Here is a 23,041-nt window from a genome sequence, read left to right as displayed (position 1 = left end):
TTATCACGGTCCTCTTGTTGTAGCCAATGCAGATGTTCATCAATACTGTTTTTCTACACACACACACACACACACACACACATACACACACACACACACACACTCACATACACCACCTGTGGTAAAGGTACAAGTGGTACTAATGAATACAGCAATCATAACAATATGATGCAATAAAAGTTGTTTAAAATCAGGTGCATGCCTTTAGTCCCAACACTCGGGAGGCAGGTGGACCTCTGAGTTCCAGGCTGGCCTGAGAAACCCTGTCTTCAACACACACACACACACACACACACACACACACACATGCACACACGCACACAGTTATTTAAAGCTTGCAGGCTGCTTATTGTTGGAACTTTCAGACTGGTTAACTGGTAACTAACCTTGTTAACTGGTAACTAACCTTGCAGGAGGTAGGGTTGGCAGAGTGGGCCTGTCTCTGCACAGTGGAGGCTACGAGTCGGGGAGGGGAAGGGAACCCACAGCCGGCAAAGGCTTTCATGCCGAATCTGTTACCGAGGAAGCTCGTGCCATTTCCTAGTTAGCTGGCACACCACTCTTTGCCCTGATGGTGTCTCCCTAGACAAGCAATAACACCTTCCACTTCTCATGGATTCCCCTACCTGGCCCTGAACCGCCCCTCAAGTCTTGCCCACCTCAACAGATGCCAGGCCTGCTCTTCCACTCTTCCAGCTCGTGTGTGTGTGTGTGTGTGTGTGTGTGTGTGTGTGTGTGTGTGTGTGTGTGTGTGTGTGTGTGAGAGAGAGAGAGAGAGAGAGAGAGAGAGAGAGAGAGTGTGTTACGGTCGATTCTTCTTCCCCTCCCCCCCCCCCATGAGGAAGCAGCACGGACATCCGTTGTTCCGTTGTGTGCGTTCCAGAGGACAGACTGTAGTAGGAATCCTGTCGGTGGCTTTCGTAGCTCACTGAAGGCTGGCCATGCTCTGAGCTGTCCACAGATACGGGGTCTGTTCCTCTGCAGTTGCGTAGTGGCATGCCATTGAGTGGGATTCACTCACCCTCAAATGGCTAGTGATTCCTCAAGGAGGAGGTCCCAAACCCTGGGGTTCAGGATGAGGCCCAGACACTTCCCACATTTGCAGTGAGATTCTCCTCACTCCCTCCCAGGGTGTGAAATCAAAAGCCCACAGCCTCTTGATACCATGAAAGAGGTTAAAGAAGAAGTAGACAGAACAGGTTTGATTCAGAAAAGCCGAGCCGCTCCCCAGGGCTCCTCCAGGCCACGCCAGCTTGGGACTGATGAGGCACCCAGCCTTGGGGACTGCAAAGCGACAGTGTCCTCTGTGTGACAGCAGCTGTGCCACGTGAGCCAATCTAATAAACCTCCTTTAAAAAAAAAAAAAAAAGTCGAACCGGAATTGCATTGAATTTACAACTCTGGATCTAACCTGATCCGATGTCCTGTCCTTCCTCCTTCGGTGAGAGTGCCCGTGAGCGCGCGCACACACACACACACACACACACACACACACACACACACACACACACCTCCTCCCTCCCTCTGTAGGAATAATTCCCCATAAGCCAATTAAGATGGGATGTCTTTAACTTGTAGAAAAGGCACCCTGTTATAATCCTTCCAGATTCTCCTGGTGTTGGCAGGCGAGCCCGGGGCTCTGCTTGGCTCAAGCTATCCACACTCCCCGCTCCCAACAAGCTGCAGATACATCCCATCTCAAATAAAGAAGTTGTTCCTTCCCTAGCAACCCCTTAGTGACTCCTCTTTTGTGGTCAGTGACTATTCAAACACGTCCCAGGACCTATCTGGAAACTAGAGACCAAGCACCAATATAGGCTCAACCGGTTTTGAGTGCATATACCCTATTTACCATGTTATGCCTACGTATAGGTGAACATGCACATGATTAAAACCAGAGGCATCACAGGCATACGAGCAGTGAGTGAAGTCTTACATAATCCACGTCTGTCAATGGAAACAGGGAACCACTCACCTCGAGCCCCTTAGCAACCGCCTCCTCCTGCCCGTAAAAGGAGGTCCAGGGGCCTCTGAGCACTCAGGGAAAGCGCTGCAAAGCAGTCTCTGCTCGGTGCTGTCACTTTGCTCCTGGCTAAAGTTCCTTGTGACTTTGCAGCTTGGGGGCACTTCAGCTCTTTGAACAAGGCACCAGGGTCCTGGAATCACGCAGTCCAGGTCGTGATGTCTCAAGCCATACTCCCAACTGTTGCTGACTACCCTTTATGTCTTGCAATGCCAGGAATTGAACCCAGGGCCTCTTGCATGCCAGGCTATGCACTACTCACATTTACATTAGCCACGTTACCCGTCCCCCAGGCCTCCCAGGCACAGGGACTGTGTACTTCTTCACTGGCCTCCCCAGTTATCACTGTGAGTCCCAAGGGTGACGCTGTCCAGAGGGCAGTGTACTCCAACAGACAATGCATGAAAAACTCAACACAGCTTTCCCTATTTATTAGATTCCAGATACATGGGACTGGATGGGAGAACCCCAGGGCATGTGATTTTTACATGGGGTGGGGGTGGGGCTGTGGGGGAACACATACAAGAATTACATACAGGAAGGGTGAGGCGGCAGAAAGGGCTGCCGGTTAAAAAATATATACATCTTAAGCCATTCCAGCCACGATATCATTATCAGAAAATAAAGCAATCTCTCCACATAGCGCTTCTCTTTGGTGCTGTTCCACGGGCTTGGACTCTGGGCCCCTCCGGTCTCCTCATCACAAGTCTGTCATCCTCGCCGGCCACCTGGCTCCCATGGGGAGTGGAGTCTGGAGGAAGGACCAGGCAGATAGCATAGGCTCTGACCCTGCTGACCCCCACACGAGAGCCTCTTAATCCTTAGTTAGGGCCCTGGAAAGTCATCAGTGTGTGAAAAAAAACCGGGAGGCATAACAAAACCATCCAGAACCTTCAGAAAGGGTAGGGGGACAGAGGAATGAAATAGACCCCAGCCAGTACCTCCTCCCAAGATTGGTGGTTTGATTTCTTGGTTTGAAATAACTTGTATCTGAGGATACCACTGTGAACGGCTGATCTCTCCGAGCATTCCAGAAATGATAGCCTGCGGTTTTGCTCTGAATAAGGGAGCTGGGTGATGGAGAGACGTCTCCCCTTTCCCTGCCCTGAGCACCCTGGCCAAACAGATGTCACCCATCTGGTTAATCTTGGAATGGGCTGGCTCTCCCCTCTGACTCCAGGTGCCCAGGCGACCCTGCTTTCCCATAGGGCACTGCACTGTCACTGGTATATTCTCTTGGCTTGTAAATACAGCTTCTTCCAGGTGCCCAGGCGACCCTGCTTTCCCATAGGGCACTGCACTGTCACTGGTATATTCTCTTGGCTTGTAAATACAGCTTCTATCTAGGGACAGAGGGCCAGCAGGGTTCCATTTGGGGGGTAGTTGCATCAGTAGACCGTGGACACAAAGCTGCCCACTCAACTGCTCCAAAGCGGTGTCCGCTCAGCCAGCTGCAGGCATTGATAACCTTGCTGGTATGGGAAGGAGGCGCAGCTGAAGTGCTGAGGACTAGGTGGGATCACTTTTGGGGGAACACCCTCTTCCCACAACTCTGGGACACAGCAGCGTGGCTGGGAGAGGCTGGGATCTCCAAGCCCAGCTCCTAAGGGTTAATCCAGTTCAGTACAAAAGTGTTAATCTACCTCGGATCAGGGACTACGAGAGCTCAGGCTGAGGCATGGATGCCTGAACATCCGCTCATCCAGTGGCTGTGAGATGCAATTCCTTGTAGGCAAAGGGACAGGGAGAGGGAGGCTCTCCTTAAAAAGTTTAGCATTAACCATGGGAAGTGGCCGGCCTCTAACCTGGAGTCCCTGCAGCTCCTAGTGATGTCACCAGGGAGGCAGAGCCGGTAGCAGTCGGAGGTGACAGGAAGCCTGAAAAGGGGAATCCTGCATTGCAGGAAGGGGTCCGAATAGGTGTGGCCTGGGGCATTCCCCAGAATGAACGTCTTCACCTCTGCCAACCCCTAAACACCAGTGAGAGCCCAGGACTGGCCCTTGAGTGGGTGAATCAGAGGAAAACGTTGTCTATGTACCAGGGCTGAGGGGTTTATTAAGACAGAGCCTCTCAGGGAGAGGGTCTTGCCAGGCATTGACCCAGGAGGGCCACACCCAATGACCCCAGGTGTAAATGTCAACAGGCTACCCTCCTGTGGTACAAAGCCTTGCCTTTCTGAGGATACAGGAGGAGCGGGTGGGGTGGGGGGACCTTTTGAGCTCTTTCCTTTCCAAGATGTCATTCCATCTTCTTCCCTCTACTACTGGGCCTCTCTATCCTACACCCCAACCAAGGATGCTAACCTTGAATGAGGGCCCCCGAGTGCCCTCTGATGGGGCCAGGTTCTGAACATTCCACAGGTCTCTAGACTGGTCACGCCCAAGAGGAAGAGGAGGAGGAGGAGGAGGAAGAGGCAATAGGAGAGGTGGATATAGGACCCAGCTCTTTACTGAGCCAGTGAGTTCCCGGGGTACATGCCCCGGAGTTACCTAGGCTGGCTGAGGTAGGGGCAGGAAGCAGGGGAGGGCTTCTGGGGGGAGCAGGTGGGATGTGGCCACTTGGGGCTGGCAGGAGCACCAACTGGACCCTAGGTGTAGCAGGACAAGGAGAAAGATGGAAGGGGAGGGAGCTAGCTGGATTGAGGGGGTACAGAGCCTCAGGAGCAGCCACAGACCTCTGCAGAAGGTCTGCAGGGCCTTTGGAGACACTCCTGCCCCAAGGGCCTTGCCCTCTCTGACACTAACACCTCCAGAAGAACCCACTGGAAGTCTTTTGGGTCCTGGACACTAAGCTCTGCTCATCCAGGTTACATCCAGGTCCTGAATGGGGAGGGGTCTGGAAATGGATGCGCTGCCTCTTGGGTTGTGGGGAGGGGTGCTTCCTCTGGTGGTCTCCAGCCCTAAGGGGAGTCAGCCCCGGCCCAAGCCTTAGCACTGCCCATGGAGAAGGAAAAAATACCAAAGAAAATGCGGGTGACAGATGAGCCCCCGCCCCCCCCCCCCCATCCCCGTCTCCCCATCGGCTGTCCCCCAGGAGTCTGCACATGGCCAGGAAGCAGGAAACCTCCTTCCTCTGGGACAGCTCAGAGCCCCGATGCAGGTGTGGAAAGTCGAGGCTGGTGGCTGTGGAGGTCTCCACCATGGATCGTGTCCATCCATCCGTGTGCTGCTGGGCCATCACACCTTGGCCTCCAGCATCTCCAGGAAGAGTTTGTGCATGGGCACCTTGCCCTGCAGTTTCACACTGTAGAAGTGCTGCACGGCTTTGGCCGCCGTCTGCCGCAGCAGGGGCAGCGTCAGCAGCAGCTTGCCCGTCCTCCGGGGCTCCTCATGGCGCTGGCTCAGCTCGTAGTCCTGCAGTGCCTCATGCAGCAGGTCCTGCAGCTTCTGCACGGCCTCTAGGTCTTCAATGTACATGGAATCTGCAGACACAGGAGGAGAAGGTGTCAGTCAGCGTCAGCAAGGGCTTGGCTGCCCCAGGGTGGAAGGCATGTCGGGAGTGGAAGCCAGACCGGCAGGCAGCAGGTCTACCTTCAAAGGCTGACTGTTGAAGAATAAGGATCTTCACTTTAGGGCTGAGTCAAGGGACCGATGGTGGCACTGGGATTGTCCCCAGAGAGACCACCAGGAGGGTCCTGAAAGGGCTTGAACATGGGCAGATCTGTTGGCTACCCTGGAGGTATCCAGGGGACCCTGGAACCTGGCCGGCAGAGCTAGAATCTTACGTCTCTCACTTGCAGGCTGTGAGACTTGGGGCGAGCAACTTAACTTCTCTATCTCCCATTTTCCTAGTCATACCTACCTCATAGGATTAAGGGGGTTATACGGGGTAAGGGTGTAGAGCAATCAAGTGCCCATTCACAGGAGCCTCACCACCATTACCCCTGGCACCATCATGTCTTTATGATCTGCTGAGCCATGGGTATCACCCATCTGCGGTACAGCCAACCTCACAACTCTGGCTGCAGAACATCTGATATAAAGGGGCAGAAAGGGGTGGTGGTGGTGGTGAAGGGAGTCCGGGGACATGGTAACAGAGGGAGCCAGTGGGAATACAGCTCAGTGATGGGTGCTTGCCTGGCATGCTCAAGGCCTTGGGTCTGACCCCCAGCACTGCACTGGCTCAGAATGTAGCCCACGAACTCGCCATCTGAAACACTGGGAAAGAGCTGGGTCTGAGCAGAACAAAGGGGATCTCCTAGAACCTGTCATGTGGGGGAACTACCCAGCCACTTTCTGTTACCATCTTGTGTGCCACCACAACCATGAACTGCAGCCCCAGAGCTTGATGTGTGGACACGGGGAGCTGAGCCAACCTGGTGGATTCCTCAAAAGAGCAGGCAAGTCCAGAGCATGCTGGGTGGCCTGACACCAGACAGCTAGGGCAGATGCTCCAGCTGGCTGGTCCCAGTGATGCTCTGGATTCCCCTGGGTCCCCCCCCCCCTTCCAGTCTGTACTCTCCAGAGTCCCTGCAGGGTTGGACCCTAGCCACCTCTGACCCCATTTCCCATCCTGTCACCCTCCCCACGGAGCCACAATTGGCAGGTGCTTTCAACCGAAAATGAAATAAAATAACACTGCAGGATCAATTTCTTCGCAATCCATCAGCGAGTCTGTATCAATGGCATTGATAAACTGTTAATTACAAAATCAATAGCTATGAATTTTTTTCTGCTGTCAAGGAGCCCTAGAGATGGCGAGGATGCAGGTGAGTGACAGCTGGCATACTCTCAAGGGGCCGGGTCAGCCTCTGATGAGCTCTGTTCTTCTGCCAGGTCCCTGAGTCACCCCATCTACTTAGCCCCAGGGGCCCCTGGTACTGATGCCAGGAAGCCTCAGTGGTCTCCTGGCTATCCCTTCTCCATCCAATGTGTGCTGTAGGCTCCTGGGTGTCTGTCCTGCCCTGAGGCTAGGACCTGCAAGGTCCATGTCCAACAGCTCTTCCTTCCTGGACCACACGGCACTAGGATCTTTGAAACCAATGGAAGATAGGAGTGAGGAGTCTCTGGGGGCAAGCAGGGGCCACTGCCTGGGAGGGTGGTATACACCCGTAATTCCAATAGTTAGGAGGTTGAGGCAGGAGGATTGCCAGGAGTCTTAGGCCAGCCTGGAATAGACAGTCTCAGGCCAGCCTTTGCTTACAGAGTGAAACGGTCTCAAAACCCAGAGAGATGCCAGTCATTATTGGCTTGCTAATTATAGCAAATTACCTAATGCAAGATATTAACAGTGGAAAGAGCACGCTGAGGGTGGGGAGGCGCGGGATGACATCGTTCTAATGCAGACTGCTGCGCTGTGCGGGGCCCACATTGGCTGACAATGACTGGGGGCGGGGACGGGGGGGAGGGAATTGATGACGTCAGGAAAGGCACCAGAGGGGTAAGTCTGGGGAGCTCACAACAATAAAAAGTATGTGGCTGAGGATGGGAGCGCTGAGGAGTAACGGGTCTGAGCCATCCAGTGTCCCTGTATGTGCTCCAAAGCCACAGAGTGACCAATGGTCCCAGTGTGTCAGCCACTCAAGGAACTCCTCGGATATGAGACTTTCCAGGGAGAGCTTGGCACGCACAGAGAAGCGGCAGTCTGCCTGTGTGTATGTCTCTACCTGGGAGCCAGCTTTCCCTCATCTGTGTGCTGGGAACACTATTTCCTCTGATATTATAATAGCGGTGACAATCGTCAATATTTACTGAGCTTTCCTCCAGGCCAGGCACTGGGCTGCATTATCCTCGGCTGATCTTTAATATTCACAGGTGCTTGAAGGAGGTACTGGGAAGGCCTCCCACTCAAGGACAGAGCTAACCAAGGTCATGGTGTTAGTGTCAGGGACAGTGTGTGTGTGTGTGTGTGTGTGTGTGTGTGTGTGTGTGTGTGTCTGTGTGTGTGTGTGTCTGTGTCTGTGTGTGTGTCTATGTGTGCAGTGCCAGTGGAGGCCAGAAGAGGGCACTGGATCCTCTGGAGCTGGAATTAGAAGTTTGTGAGGTGCCATGTGGGTGCTGAGAACTAAACCCAGGTCCTCTGCAAAAACAGCCAGTGCTCTTAATTGCTAAGCCATCTCTTCAGCCCCAGAGATAGAATTTGAACTCAGGTCCATCTGGCCCAGGCCAGAGCAAGGAACTCTGCCACATACTGCCCTGCAGCAGGGTTGTGATTGTATATGCGCATGTCTAGTGCTACTCCCACCCAGAGACCCTGCATTTCTCCCTGTCCCTAGCACCCAGCAGACGACCTCCAGAAGGACAGAGGCTCTAAGTGTGGACAGATCTCTCTCTCCATTGCCCAACGCCTCACCCGGATAATCTAGCTGAAGTTGTAGGAATTTTAGGAAACTGAATAATCTCAAAACTTTTTAATGCTAGACAACCATCCTCGTGGGAGGTTAGATGTCTGTGTACCCAGGTGATGAGATGGGAAGGTTCAAAGAGCAGTCTAAGACTGTGTTATCTGAGAATTTGATGACCTTGTCTTGGATCCTAACTCTGACACTATTTTTTTCTAATTTTTTTAAAAAATATATTTTAGGACAGGGTCTCACTAATGTAGCCCTGGCTAGCCTGGAACTCATTATGTAGATCAGGCTGGCTTTAAACTCACAAGATCCTCCTGCCTCAGTCTTCTTAGTGCTGGGATTAAAGGCCTGTGCCACGCCATCTGGACTAACCCTGCCATCTTTAAACAGTGTGTGACTCTGGACAAATTCCCAGCCTCAATTTCCCCATCTATAAAATGGGATTATAATAAGAATGAATGTGCATCATGTCATAGCCAATTTAGCAAGCTGAGCACTCACTACTGTGTGCTAGGTATGTGGTCAACATAATTATGTACAACTATACTGTGAAGTGAGCACCGCTTATGGTCGCCTAGGCTCAGAAGGAAGCACCATGCTCAAGGGGTAGATGCAGACACAGGCCTTAGCACCGGACTCAGAATCCGCATCCTTTGGTTTCCGCAAGTAGAAGGTCTAGGGAACACAAAACCAGCGCTGGCCTCCACGACGATCCTTTCAACTCCAGGCCGCCCTTGCAGTGTGGGGCGGCTTAAATGAGAAATGTCCCCACAGGCTCACGTACGTCAACGTCCTGTCCCCAGGTGGTAGTGTATCGGGGAAGTTATGGAACCTTCAGGAAGTGGAGCCTTGCCGGAGGAGCAGCTTTGAGGTTTAGAGCCTCATCCCACTTCCTGTTCGCTCCCCCTGCTCCCTCGTGTGTGGATGAAATGCTGCCTCTCTGCTTCCTGCTGCCACACCAAGCCTTCTCTCCCCATTCTGGTGATGGACTCTATCCCTCTGGAGTCCTAAGCCAAAAATAAACCCTTTCTTCTGTAAGCTGATTTTTTTTTTTTTTATCACAGGAAGAGACAAGGACTAACGCGCAGTGTTCGCCAATGACAGCAATGTCCATCACCCCATGCCCATCACAGCCAGCCCCGCCCACAGCCTGAGCTTGCCAGGCTCCCTCAAACGCCTTGGAGCCCTCTGAGGGTCACACTTGCCACCATTACCTGAGTTGGCGAGAGCCAGGGCCTTGAGCGTCACAAACTCCTCCTTCTCGACCTTGAGCTTCTTGTACCTGCGTACCAGCTGCAGGATGGCTCGGTAGAGCTCCAGCAGCCCCGCCAGGCGAGAGTGCTCCTCGTCCATGATGTAGTCCTCCGCGTACACCAGCTTATCATCATAGGGCAGCGAGCGGTACACGATGCCCAGGATGAGGATCTCCATCCAGGCACTCTGCAGCAGGCTCATCTGGTCCCCGAGTGACAGATTCGAGAAGCCTGCAGAAGCGGGAGAAGAGGACAATGATCAGAAATGGGCCCAGGGTCTTCCCTGGGGCTTGCTAGAGGGCAGATTGGGGGAGGGGGTGAAGGGGGGGGGACTGTGTCCTTGCATCTCCAGACCCTGCTGGGGATGGGGGAACCATGTGATGCTGCTTCCACCCCCTCGGTAAATGAGTCACACCAGAATTCATGGGAAAGACTTACATAAGAGCTGGGTCAATGTTGACAGTTACTATCATTATGCTTGTTGGTTCTAGGTCTTTCCCAGTATCTGGAGATTAATTAGGTGCATATGTAATGGAAGGAGCTGCTGAACTAAGAGCAGGATTTGAGGGTGGCCTCTAACACTCTGCTCCCTCCCGGGAGTCTCTCTGAAAACAATTCAGATTCTAACACAGTTTCCAGCCAAGGAGGAGGATGCAGTTAACCATTGGCCTGGGCAGAAGTTCCTGTGACCAAAAGCAGAGGCTGCCGGGGAGGGCAAAGCTCCATAGACAGACAGCCTGTCAGCCCATGTGTCCAGGCTGGCTGCCTAGACTGTCACTTAAGACTCGGAAGATACGCTCTGGACGCTAGCACTCATGGACGCTACCTGCTCCCTCCAGTGAGGAGAAATGGGGTTTAAGAGGGTCCAGAATCATGACACTGCCTTGTCCAATGTGCTATGGGAGATGATCTGGGCTTGACTCTGACTGCCCATGGTCAGCTGTGGGCTGACCTTGGGGAGGCCATCCAACTTCTGCAAACCTTGACCACCTCTCCGATCTCTCGGTCCATGAAATGGGCAGGAGAGCCGAGGACGCTTCCGAGTGGCTGTGAGCTACACAGATGGATGACGACAGACACGGAAGCTCTTATTAATGCTGAGACGAAGGTCTGCGTCTGCCAGATGATGGTGACATGCTGGGACTGCACTGTGTGTGGACTTGATTTAGACAAAGTCAATTAACAGCCTGATTTACGAGAAGGCCACAGAGAAGAGTAAGTTTGCTAATTTCAAACATCATAACCACTAAACAGGAGGCAGTTAACTTCTCAGGGGGGCCCATCCAGAAACGGGGAGATTAGTCTAACTCGAGCAAGCTAGATTTATTGAGAGAAGGAAATAGCTGGGCACCAGTACTTGGGAGGAGGATGTAGAGTGCAAAGCCAGCCTTGACCACACAAGACCCCGTCTCAAAACAAACAAAACCAGGCTGGAAATACAGTGCAGTTGCTGTGCCTGCCTGGCATGTGAGGCCCTAACTTTAACTCCCGGTGCCTGGGGTAGGGTGAGAGGAGAAGAGAGTCCACAAGCCATCTGCACAATGTTCTGTGTGCAACTGAAATTAAGGAAATCCGTTTCTGGGCAATTCTGCTAATGAAAGAATTTGCTAACTTCGGACGAATCCCTGCCTACTCATTGCTTGTGATGTGTGGGTGTCGTGTGGATGAAAGGGCATGTAAGGAGGAGGACCCCACACCACTGGTGGTGCACAGTGAGCCACCATCCCCCTGCCCAGGATGACTGAGGAAGCCGCCATTACCTTTTATTAGTGCAGTCATTATTACTTCCTTCTCTTTGGACTTGCCCAGTTCCCAGATGGCCCATCTCTTAGGGCCAGTGGGGTGTCTTTCCTGTTACCCACCCAGGACAAATGCCTTCCCTCTTGGGGGGTACCCCTGAAGTTAAAGGCCAATTACCTCATCTTTATTTTCTAAGTCTCGCCATTATGAACCCTGAACCTGTCCATACAACCTGTGCCTTGGGTCACCACCTGGCTGCCAGACTCTAGAGAGGTGACCAATCACAGAGGAGGTTGTACCCACCAACTAGGCGGACCTTTGGTGACTGCACCTCCTTGGGGGGACATGACAGGACACAAGGGTTAAGTTCGTCCGTTGCTACCCACGTCTCCAGTACCACAGAGGGTATGTGGCAGCCTGTGGGGGCCCAGGAAGCCGGAGGTAATAAAAGATAGGAATGGACATTCAATTTCCCTTATCAGGTCCATGAGTAGGAGAGAGGCTTTGGCGACATTAATTAGCAGATACCAATCAGCCAGCATGGGAGGGTGTGGGTGGGGAGGAAAGCAGACTTCATCGGGAGGGGATGGACGGGAACAGAAAGACCGAGGAGGATGGAGGCGGCACACAGGGGGAATTAACAGACAATGAGTCGGAAGGCAGTGGGAAGGGCGCATGAGGCACAGCCAGGCTCTGGGGATGCAAACAGGCTGCCGAGACTCATCCCTCGGGCACGATCTCTGCAGGAATGTCACAAGCAGGCTTCCGTCCCTCTCGGCGCCCCATGGCAACCGATGGTTTACTCAAACCACAACTCCCAGCCTCCCAGGAGTACCGTGGAGAAGATGTCACAGGGCACTAAATGTCATCAACCAACATGGTGGCGGACGCCTTTAATCCCACCACTTGGGAGGCAGAGGCAGGTGGGGCTCTGAGTTTGAGGTCAGCCTGGTCTGTACAGCGAGTTCCTGGACAGTCAGGGCTACACAGAGAAACCCTGTCTCGAAAAACAGAAAGGAAGGAAGGAAGGAGGGAGGGAGGGAGGGAGGGAGGGAGGGAGGGAGGGAGGGAGGAAGGAAGGAAGAAAGAAGGGAGGGAGGGAGGGAGGGAGGGAGGGAGGGAGGGAGGGACGGAGCGGAGTGAGAGAGAAAGAAAGGAAGAACTGTAGTGAACGGAAGGTTCTGAGACCATGCAATGGTAGAGTTACTCAAGGACAGCCCAGGGAGACCCTGCACAAGTGACCTGGGGCCTGTGTTCTAAAGGGACACTCACCGGGGTACAGACATGCTCCCGAGCCCTAATCTCCAAGAGCCTGGAACATGGAGACACCAGACACAGGGCCCCTTGCCTTCCTGCCCAGGCTCTTGCTCACCCAGCCTGATAAGTAGCCACAGCAGAGGACAGACAGACTGATGCCGTGGCCTGACCCTGGCACGGCAGGAAAGCAACCTCAAACACTTGCTCAGAGTTTATACCCCACACAAGGGTCATGTGCGAGGCTGGCCTGCTCTAAGGGGCGGGGGCGGGGCAGACAGCCACTTAGAAAACTCTTTGCTGCTGTGGGAGAGCGCACTCCGAAGGCTAGCTTCCAACCTCTGGGCTAACTGAGTGTGCCCTCTGAGCAGCAGGCTCACCCTCTGGGGAGAGAATGCCTTCTCCGTCCTGGACAGAGTTCTGAAACCATTTTAATGCTTTCTAGTACTTGAGAAAAACAGTAGAAGGGAAAACAGGAGTAGACATGATTAGCTCCAGGAGAGAAACGCGGCATTTGTTAATCACATTCAGAAAGTATGCCAGGCAGAAAAAAAGATGGAAATGCAATTTGTGATACATGTACTTATTATATAAACACAACAGTTAATAAACGAACCGCCACAAAGCGTGAGGGGGAACTATTTGTGTGGATGTGCAAACACAGGCTGGAGGCAGACTCCAGAGCCAACTGGTCACACCAGTCACTCTGCCGACCACTGGAGGTGACCCTAGGCAAGGCCACCTCAGACCTGCTGTATCTACACTCCTCTGTAAAATGGGACCAAGGACACCACGTCGGGGGGGGGGGGGCAAGGTGAAATGTGTGCACACGCAGAACACTTCTTGATCTGCTTAGCACACAGGAAGTACAGAAATACTTAACGTCATCACATGACATTAGGGGAACAGAGTGTTAAAATGGGAGCCTGTGGGGGAGGGAACGCACGGTGGCTGGCTGTACACACACAGGGAATTCCCAGAAGGCTCTCACATGGGGGCCGCGGAGGTTTTCATGTTCACTTCTGGTATTTGCATGAGAAGTAGATTCTGTTATTTAAAACCCAAGCAGCTGGTGCGCCCACCCCCCCTTTCGGGGAAAACACCCCCACTTGTGTTTCCAATTGGGCTGGGCCTCCATCCGTTCATCTGGGATCTGGGCCAGCAAGGCCCCTCCCTGCAGCTGACCTCTGAGAGAGGGGCTCTGGTGGCCTGGGCTCTGGACCAGCAAGGTTGACCAGCTCTCCCTGCAGCTCATCCTGGGAGCACTAGCCAACCCAGGGCCCCCGGCTCCCAGGTCTTCCTTCTACGGCTCCAGGAAAACTGTGTTATCTACACCAGTGGATCTAGTAACAGCTGGCCCCATCCCCCACGACACTATGAGCTCCTAGAATTAAAGAAAAAAAAAAAAGCAGGTAATTTGTGGCAAGTGGAGTTCATAATCTGCTAATTTATGACGGTCTCTGCCGACCTGGAGGGCCATTAGAGAGGTAATAAAGGGAGATGTAATTATAGGATCCGGGGCCACTTCAGACCCAGCTGCTGTCACGCGGCAGCTCATCCTTCATCCAGCCAGACGGCGGTTCCCCAGGAGCAGGCTGTCCAAAGAGCCTTCCTGAAGAGGCCTCTGGGGATCCCCTGCACACAGCACCCTGGGCTGGGCACTAGTGACAACTCCCGTGAAGGCTCTCCTGGCCAGGGTGGAGCAACTGACTGAGCACTAACTACCAGCAGCTAAGGCTCTAGTCTCTGGATCACAGGGAGGAAGCGGTCCGGCCGTCGCTGCCCTCATGACTACTAGGGCTGGCCCTCCAGGAAGCCCAGCACTTGGGAAGTTCAACTCAAGCCCAGACTGCATTTCCAGCCCTGTAACCTCCAAGTGACCCAAGCCATAACTGAGCAAACTGCTATTCCGATCAGCCTGTGATCCCAGCACTGGAGAGGCCGGGGCAGAAGGATCATTAGGACTTTGAAGCCAGCCAAGGCTGCTACACAGTAGAACCTTGTCTCCAAAACAGAAAATAAGCAGTAGTCCCTCTTCTGAGGTTTTAGTTATGCAAGGTCAACTAACGGGGTATGGAAATGGGAAGTAGAAGATTCCAGAAGTGAACGACTTTAAGTTTATCTGTGGTCTGGGCCACCCTGCTCTACTCTGCTCCGTACAGGGATGGAGCAGGCTGTTTTCTGGTGTATCCATGCTGTCTACGCTGCCCACCCGTCTGTCACGTGAAGCCACCTCAGTCGGGGTAATGCAGTACACCAATATGCTCAGGGGGTCCTCCTTTCACTCACTAATGACCCCAGATAGACACCAAGACATGAGACACAGAAGGACAAATAAACTCCAGTGCAGTGATATTATGAAAATACAATATATATGTATATATGGGTCTCAGACATAGCAACCTATCGGAGGTTTCAGGCTTCATGGGGTGGAGTCTTAGATCGTCTCTGGTTAGTGGGCAGGGCACCCCTACAACTCTAAGCCACATGCTGGGACAGACCCTCTGTCCAGCGCTTACTCTGTAAGTACCCTCTGTGCACCTGGTTGTAGACCACAGGCTGCAGACACTGTAGCCCGAGCCAACCCCCTGTCTAAAGACTGCTGCATGACTCTAGTCCTGGGCAGTCTGAAATCCTTCCTTCTGCATGCCCCGGACCAGAATCAACACGACTCAACATGGTCTTGGTGCGGGCTCTAACATGTGAGGCCCCTAAATCAATCTTCAAGTGCTTTCTTTCTCTCGGTAAGGCCCGTCCTCAAATGAGTTTTCCATCAGAAATAGGATTAAGTCAATAATTTAAAAGTATCAGACACAAGGCTGGAGAGACTTACTGCTCCTACAGAGGGTGCAGGGTAGATTCCCAGTACCCACACGGAAGATCACAATCATTTGTGACTCCAGTTCCAGTAGATCTGACGCCCTCTTCTGGCTTCCTCGGGCACTGCATGCACATGGTGCACAGGTCTACACGCAGGCAAAACACCTAGCCATACACGTTTAAAAAGGACACCTGGTCTGTCCCTGCCCTTAGTGCGAGGTTTACAAACGGTGGCAGGAGACCCTTATTAATTACCCGAATGATTCAACATGCATATTTATGCAAAACAGTCAAGTCAGTGCATAAGACAAACAAGGGAGCCGATGCTCACTTCACGTCCTCCTATTTGTGGTTCTGGTTTCCTGAGACAGGGTCTCTTCTGCTAGGCAGCCTGGTTGACCCAGAACTTGCTCTGCACAACAGTCTGGCCTCAAACTGACAGCAAGCCCGCTGCCTCTGTTTTCGGAGTGCTGAGATTACAGGCGTGAGATTACACCACACTCAGTCTGTTTCTCATCCACAGGAATCAGTCTTTGGAGAGGAAATACTGGTCCAAAGCGGGCTTGTGTCACTCACTACTGGTAACTGTGACAACCATGGCAGCTGTGGCAGTTTTGAGTGACGCCCTCCTGGGATTCCTAGTGGGGGCTTCTGGGGCTCCCATTTTGCAGATGGGAATACTGAGGCTCAGAAAAACCTTATACAAGCCCCATAAGGCAGATCTGGGACAGGAGGCCTGCGGGTCTGGCTCCAAGCCTATGTCCCCAACAATCACCCCGCTTACCTGTCCCTCTAACTTGACACAGGTGTGAAAGAAAAACATACGAGCTACGAGAGCGAGTCTCCTGGACACTCCTTTCCCCCAGGTGTTATGAGGGCAAGGCCAACAAAAGGAAGATGTACTGATCCGGGAGACCACCAGGCGACACTCCTGAGTTATCCCTCTGACACTGCACCTCTCTGACCCGGAACAGTAATCTGAGGGCTGGGCCGGGGTGGCTGTGCCCAATTTGGCTTGGGGTTAGTGGAGCAATCCAGGCTGAGGTGTCTTAAGCATCGGCCTGACGCCACATCTGTGCTGAGGCAGCACAGGGCAGATTTAAAAACTGAGTGTGTAATCCCAGGAGACTGAGCTCCTTACAAAGGACGCACTAGCCAGGTGCCTGGCCAAACCCACCCAAGGCTCAGGGTGCCAAGGGACCACTTCAGAATCCTCTAGGCGTGTGTGTTGGCAACAGCATCTCCATCCCCTGTCCACAGCCGGTGCCTTCCTAGGGGGCACACACGAGTCTCACTCACACGGGACTTGAATCACCTCGATAACCACTGGCACTCACAGGTTAGCACCCCTCTGCTGTGGTGCCACATGTGTTATGGTCATCTTTTAGGGCCATGGCGGACAAAAAACCATGTCTAGACAGACAGACAAAGCCGTGCATCATGTAGCTAGAAAGAGGAGGGGTTCACTGCCAGAGGCAGCAGCATGTCTCTGACTCAGTGAGACCCAGTGCTGGAGCCCAGGACAGGACCTTCAACTGTACAGAGAAAGGCCCCTGGGCGTGTGCAATATGCAATCAGATGGGCTCCCGTTGTCCACCTAGACCAAGGGAGGCTCACAGTGGGGCACAGAGTGAAGACTCCCTGAGGGCCTGAAATACCCTGTGCATACATACACTTCCTGCCCCAGAAGCTTCGAGATCTCAACACGGAGACCAGAGAAAGCTCCAGCAGGTGGCCATGGTGAGCTCACAAGTGACACTGGCCCATGATGGACTCCACACCTGGACCTCACAGCCTCACGTCACCCTGTTTAACTACGAAGGTCGAGTTCTCGTACTCCCCTGTCACAGGTCAAGCGACAGGCTCAGGCCACATGGCGTCTGGGCCTAGAATCTGAACCTGACCCAACTCCCAAGGCCCCTGCCCCTAACTCACCCCTTCTCTCTGCCCACAGCTCGGGGGAGGGAGCCGCTTCCCACTCTAGTTCCACTGAACTCTTCAGGAACAGCGTGCTGATTTGACGTGCGGGCTCAAGGAACTTGTTCTTCAGATATTTTCAATTCTCTACCCCTACTGCAGGTCCCAATAAGATGGCAGGGAATTCTGATGAGCCCCTGGCAGTTCACAGACATTACTGACCCTTCCGAATACTACTCCCCTCGATCCCACAGAAGAGAGAAGGGCCTTAAGTGGGGTGGCAAAGGTCTCCTAGGCTTCGCTGGGCCCGACACCAAACATCAAAGGTGCATCTACGGGACTTGGGGAGCCTAGAGCCCCTCACCACCCTTGCCCCCACCCCGCCATGACTCACCTGGGATGTGTTTGGCCCAGCCGATGATGACTACAAGCTCCCGATCTGCCAGGTCACAGAGGGTGGTCAGGGCCTTGATATCTCCCTCAGGCATACCAGGGGGAGGCATAGCGTACAGCTTGTCCGGTTCAGCCACCAGTAGATAGGAGACGATCTTAGTCACTGTAATGAGCAAAGAGGGGGCAAACAGTAAATGCCGGGGGGAGAGGGGAAGGGCGAGGGTGAAGCCCTGGGGGTCAAACGTGGCTGGCATCTGTCTGTCTCCTGACGTCCCAAAGCTGCTGGCAGCAGCAATGAGGGCGCTGGGATGTCTCCTGCAACGGGACGCCACACAGACGACCCTGGCACAGCAGTTCTAGAAAAGTGGCCATGCGTGGGGACAAGATCTGGGTGCTGGGGCTCTTATTTCACATGGAGGCCAGTTCTGTGCCATTCCATATGGATAGGCCTTCTGATGAAGCCAGGCAATACCAGGCACCGTTGGCTGTCTTTAGATCCACACCACTCACCACCCCCCAGAGGGAGGACAGAACGGCCCCAGTGGGTCGCCCACCAGCCCAACGCTGCATCTGCCCATGCCAGTGTGTTTCCCTGCATGTTCGGGATACCCTCAGGGGTCCCCCCACACACTCCCCATAATAATTCATAACAGAGGATGCCAGGTATTCTTGGCTGAGAAGAGCAGGCGTGCGGGGTGGCGGGGGTGGGGTGGGGTGGTGGCTGCCTGGTACACACTTGGCTTTTTAGCAGGTGGGGAAATCTGTAAGCTCAGGTAGGGGCCGCTCTCCGAGTCCAGCCGTCGCTTGTACTTCTGGCGCCCTCCACGCACTCGGTCAAGACGCACACCTGTCAGAGGAGGAAGACGTTGGTATCAAGAGCTGTTCCAAACCTCCAGGGGAGGAGGCACTGCTTTGGAACTGCAGCCCTGGCTGAGAGCTTCGTGGCCATCCAGCCTCGTGCCAGGAGGTGAGACATCATCTGAAGGGACAGCCCATCTCCAAGCCTGGTCCCGCCTCTCCCTGTGGAGCGTCCTCCTAAAGTCACCCCGAGACCTCTAGCCTCTGAGCCCTCACCTCTAAAAGCAAGGCACAATAAAGTCCTCGGCCAAGGGTCCTTATCTTGGTTCTGCTCTGTATCCAGGGAGGGCTGAGTTCACAAAGTTGGCAAAGAGGGACTAGGGATGTAGGTCAGTTGGTACAGTGCAATGCCGAGCACATACAAAGCCCTGGGTTCAATCCCCAACACTTGCAATAAAAAACAAAAAACAAACAAACAAAAAAAAAAAACGAGTATAGTGGCATGTGCCTGTAATCCCAGCACTCAGGTGAAGACAGCGAGATCAGAAGTCCATGGTCAGCAACACAGGAAATCTATAGCTAGCCTGGGCTACACGGGATTGTCTCAAAAGTAAAATGGCAGATGGAGAGAGAGAGAGAGAGAGAGAGAGAGAGAGAGAGAGAGAGAGAGAGAGAGAGAGAGAGAGAGAGAGAAAGCAGGGTGATTGCCTCGGCTTCTAAGTTCTTCTCAAGTTCAACCCCTGTTCTGTCCCCTAAAGGGAAGAGTACCCCCACCTTTCCCAGAAGACTTGCAGACCTGTCGGCAGTCTTGACCTGCCCACTCGACTCAGCCCATCCCAAGCTGCTCGAGCCGAAGTCAAAATGGCCCCTTGATAGAAGGAAGATTTCCACCCCATTCATACCCCTTGACAGTATGTACAACTAGGTACATCCAAACAGTCCTCGGGAAAAGAGGAAACTGCCTAGAGAATGATAGCAATTGAAAGTGACATGATTTTGTAGGTGGGACAATGTTTTTGGGGCACACCCACACCCAGTTTCAACAAAAGGCTACCGCTCACATCCTCTCCGGAGGGCAAAGGCCATACTGGAGCTATGCAGGCAGGAGCCAAGGCCAACAAGAGGGAACTAACTGGTTCTTAGGGAGCTAGTTACTTCTCAGCCATGCCTACTCCGTGGTCATCTCCCAAACTGGCCTTGAACTTGGGACCCAAGTTCAGCCTCCAAGGGGAAGATTATAGGTCTGTGCCACCATACCCAGTCTACGCAGCGCAGGGGATGGACTGCAGGACCCCACCCTCCTCTGTACCAGGCAAAGACTCGCCAACACAGCTACATCCTCAGCTCATTAGCAGTCCTTTAATCTCACAATGGAACTTCGGTCACAAGCCTTCCTGCACAAGGCTGTAGGGAACACTACAGTGACGGGGAGAGACTCAGCATCCCACCCCCGACTTCTACCTAATGGTTAATTCCCATTTGGAGGGGCATCTTGTTGAGGTCCTGTGCTACACTTTCACTGGTCTGGGTTCTTCATCCCTCTTAGAGGTGGAAGGATGAGCAGAGGGAAGCAGAAAGGTACAGAATGCGTGGGCAGCCCTAAGACACAACATCCCGGTCACCTAGGCAATGATGCTCCTGAGCACTCTGGGATCTGCTGCTTTCTAAGCCTGGTCTGGGGGCCTCTCGAGAAGCTGTCAACAATGCCCTACCTCTGATTAGACGGTCAAAGGGTCTGGGTCAGTTTCTCTAGGAACAGAACCTGAGCAAAGGATGTGCAGACAAGAAGCGGTGAGGGAGAGAGGGAAGGAAGAAGGAAGGTTCTGGATTCTGCTGCTGGCTCGGTCAGCTCAACCAGCTGGTACTCCTCGCACACTGGAGGTCTGGTCTGGGTGATTTATCTCTCGGTCACCAGCAGAATGCTGCTCTGACGATTCTGCTAGCCTGACCGGTGGGCCAAAGCTCTGGGGTAGAACTGAAGTCACGGGATGTGATGAGCATGCCTAAGATGGCTAGTGATTGCAGAGGTGATTGCGGCCCGACCAGTAGCGTCACCATTATCTGGGGCTTGTTAAAAGAGCAAATGAGCCTCTTCCTGCCTCCCTCTCCCCTCCACCCCCACCCCCCAAGACAGTCTTATGTACCTCCAGCTGGCCTCCAAATCGCTGAGTAGCCAAGGAAGTTCCTGAGCTTCTGATTCTCCTGTCTCTTTTTCCTCGGTGTTGGGATTATAGGCATGCGGCACCATGAGCAGTTTACGGGATACTGGGGTTTGAACCCAGGACTTTGTGCGTGCCAGACAAGAAACTCTACTAACCAAGCCATACTAGCAGCCCCCAAATAAGCATCTTACCAAGATGAGCTATGAGACGCAGTCTGTGGGCACTGGTCCCAGGGCACTCTGTAGACCTGCTCTGGACTCCACCTCCATCATCATCCTGGCCCTTAGGGGACACAGGAAACAGCTCAATCCCCCCAACACAGCCCTAACCCTTCAGGCTCGGACTGCAGCTCACATCTGTCCCTCACTCCTGAAATAGAGGCAGAGACACCCTAGACAGGAGACCCCTTGCTTACTGCTCTCCCAGCTGAACTAAGCTCAGGCTACCCCTTGAAATGCCAACACAACCTGGGGTATAACCCTACTGCATTCCCAGAGGGCAGTGAGGACCCAGGGGCACCTTTACGTGCCAGGGGCCGATATGCGCTCTCATTCTTGAGTCCAAAAAGTGGGGGTCTGCCCCCATTTTCGCCACTTCTTTTCCCCAGAAGCCCCTCCAAGGGACTCTCCTCTTCCCCTAGCCTACCTAACCCTAAGGCAGCTGTCAGCTAGAGAGACTTTTGAAACAGGAGGGGGGGGAGGCAGTTGACACCTCTGATGTCCCTTCTGGAATGTTCTCTGACTTGATTAAAGACCTTGGAGGGTGTTCAAGAAAGACTCGATGAGTAAGAGCACGCACACCAGGTGTTTCTTCACAGCACCAGGGTCTTCCCTGCTGGCTTCGTGTCCCTTAAGGTCAGGGGCTGCTTGTGGCCCACACTGGGCTCTGGCACGGAGCCTGGTAGCCAGCAGGTGCTTAGGAAAACACTGTGTTCAACTTCCTGGTAAGTCACATCAGCTATGGTTAACAGCATGGCTCACAGAAGACTTTCTACATACATTACCCCGTTTAACCCACAGCATACGGACTGGCTGCCATTCCCTCATTTAACAAACACGGCGAACAGGTTGAGGGGCTGGCTGGTTTGCCTGGTCAGAGTCAGTACCCAAGCTCCTTTGCCGTCCCAAGGAGTGAGCTTCCAGGACACATCTCAAGTCCTCCAACTCTCCTCTGCATTTCCCCTCCAGTCCTTCCTAGCCAGGCAGCCAGTGACTCCAAAGGGCCTCAGGTGTCCCGTCAGCGTCTCTGGTTGGAACTAATTAAGGACTGCACATCAAAGCCTGGGTGTGAAACACACCTGTTCCAGGTGTTTCTAAGCTCTTGTTCAAATCCAAACCCAGGAAGCCTCTGACCTGTCGCCCAGGGAACCCAGTGCTCATGTTCAGGCTGATCTACTTCCTGACACGCGGAGGCGGTGGTTCAAAGTTCCAGTGTCAGCCGGGCGGGCGGTGGTGGTGCATGCCTTTAATCCCAGCACTCGGGAGGCAGAGGCAGGCAGATCTCTGTGAGTTCGAGGCCAGCCTGGTCTCCAAAGCGAGTTCCAGGAAAGGCGCAAAGCTACACAGAGAAACCCTGTCTCAAAAAAAAAAAAAAAAAAAAAACCCAAAGTTCCAGTGTCATCCTCGGGCTAGGGAGGAGACAATGGTCAGACCCACTATGCTGGAATCCAGGCTTTCCTGACATTTTAATGATCTTGAGGTGGGGGGTGTGGCAAAGAGGTTCCAACGGGCCAGGAGCTGCACTTCACTAGCCGCTTCCAGAGCCACCATAGGCATGCTCCCATCCTGCTTCTGGCTCTCCAGGGCAGGAGGTTCAGTACTGCCCACAGCCCTGCCCGACACCGGTCACGATTTGTAATGATCATTTGGAGCAGAGGACATGAGCCTGTGCGTCTCACTCTGTGGAGCACAAATCCAGCACAGAGTCAGTGCCAACCTCCAAATCCAATGACCTTGCCCTCCTTGCCGACACCGCTCTGGAAACAGTTACTTTTCTGGACCCTCCTCAGGAGGGCCTTCCAGGATCATGGCTTTTCCTGAGACCTGCCACGGAAGTCCAGACTTTTCTGGACTCCCTCTGTTCACCCACGTGCCGCTCCGCTGCCTCCTGCTGAGTGTGCCCAGACAAGCCCAGGACTGAGCTGTGGTGGCCAACAGGGTGGCTGACGTGTTCATCTCAGACAGCTCCTCTCAGGACATCCCTATGTCCCACCTGTCCACGGCAGGCCCTCCTCCCTCCTGAAGTTCCTCCGGCTAATTCCTACTTCCTTCCTCACAACTCTCAAAGCTCCATCCCAGCCTCGGAGCCGACACTGACTTTCTCCAGGTCAATCCTTCAGGCATCTGGACTTCTCCTGGACACCCTTCTTCCAAGGCCAAGCAGTCTTTACCTT

At 53.5% G+C, this 23,041-nt stretch overlaps 1 protein-coding gene across 2 annotated transcripts in view; it reads right to left on the bottom strand.

Moving 5' to 3' along the window:
• Positions 1-2,427: 2,427 nt before the first annotated feature.
• The window catches only part of Esrrb (estrogen related receptor beta), a 166,527-nt gene continuing 145,913 nt past the window's right edge, over positions 2,428-23,041 (bottom strand). For both annotated transcript variants that reach the window (XM_028876219.2, XM_028876209.2), the window contains exons 4-7: positions 18,426-18,536; positions 17,691-17,852; positions 9,527-9,796; positions 2,428-5,444 (exon numbers count right to left, since the gene is read on the bottom strand). In XM_028876219.2, coding sequence (XP_028732052.1) covers positions 5,200-5,444; positions 9,527-9,796; positions 17,691-17,852; positions 18,426-18,536 — 788 coding nt within the window. In that variant the 3' untranslated portion in view covers positions 2,428-5,199. The remainder of the gene's footprint in view (positions 5,445-9,526; positions 9,797-17,690; positions 17,853-18,425; positions 18,537-23,041) is intronic.

Source organism: Peromyscus leucopus, chromosome 14 (assembly GCF_004664715.2).
Source record: "Peromyscus leucopus breed LL Stock chromosome 14, UCI_PerLeu_2.1, whole genome shotgun sequence".
NCBI lineage: Eukaryota > Metazoa > Chordata > Mammalia > Rodentia > Cricetidae > Peromyscus > Peromyscus leucopus.
Note: the sequence above shows the minus strand (reverse complement) of the source record. Positions and strands in the feature narration are given on the sequence as shown.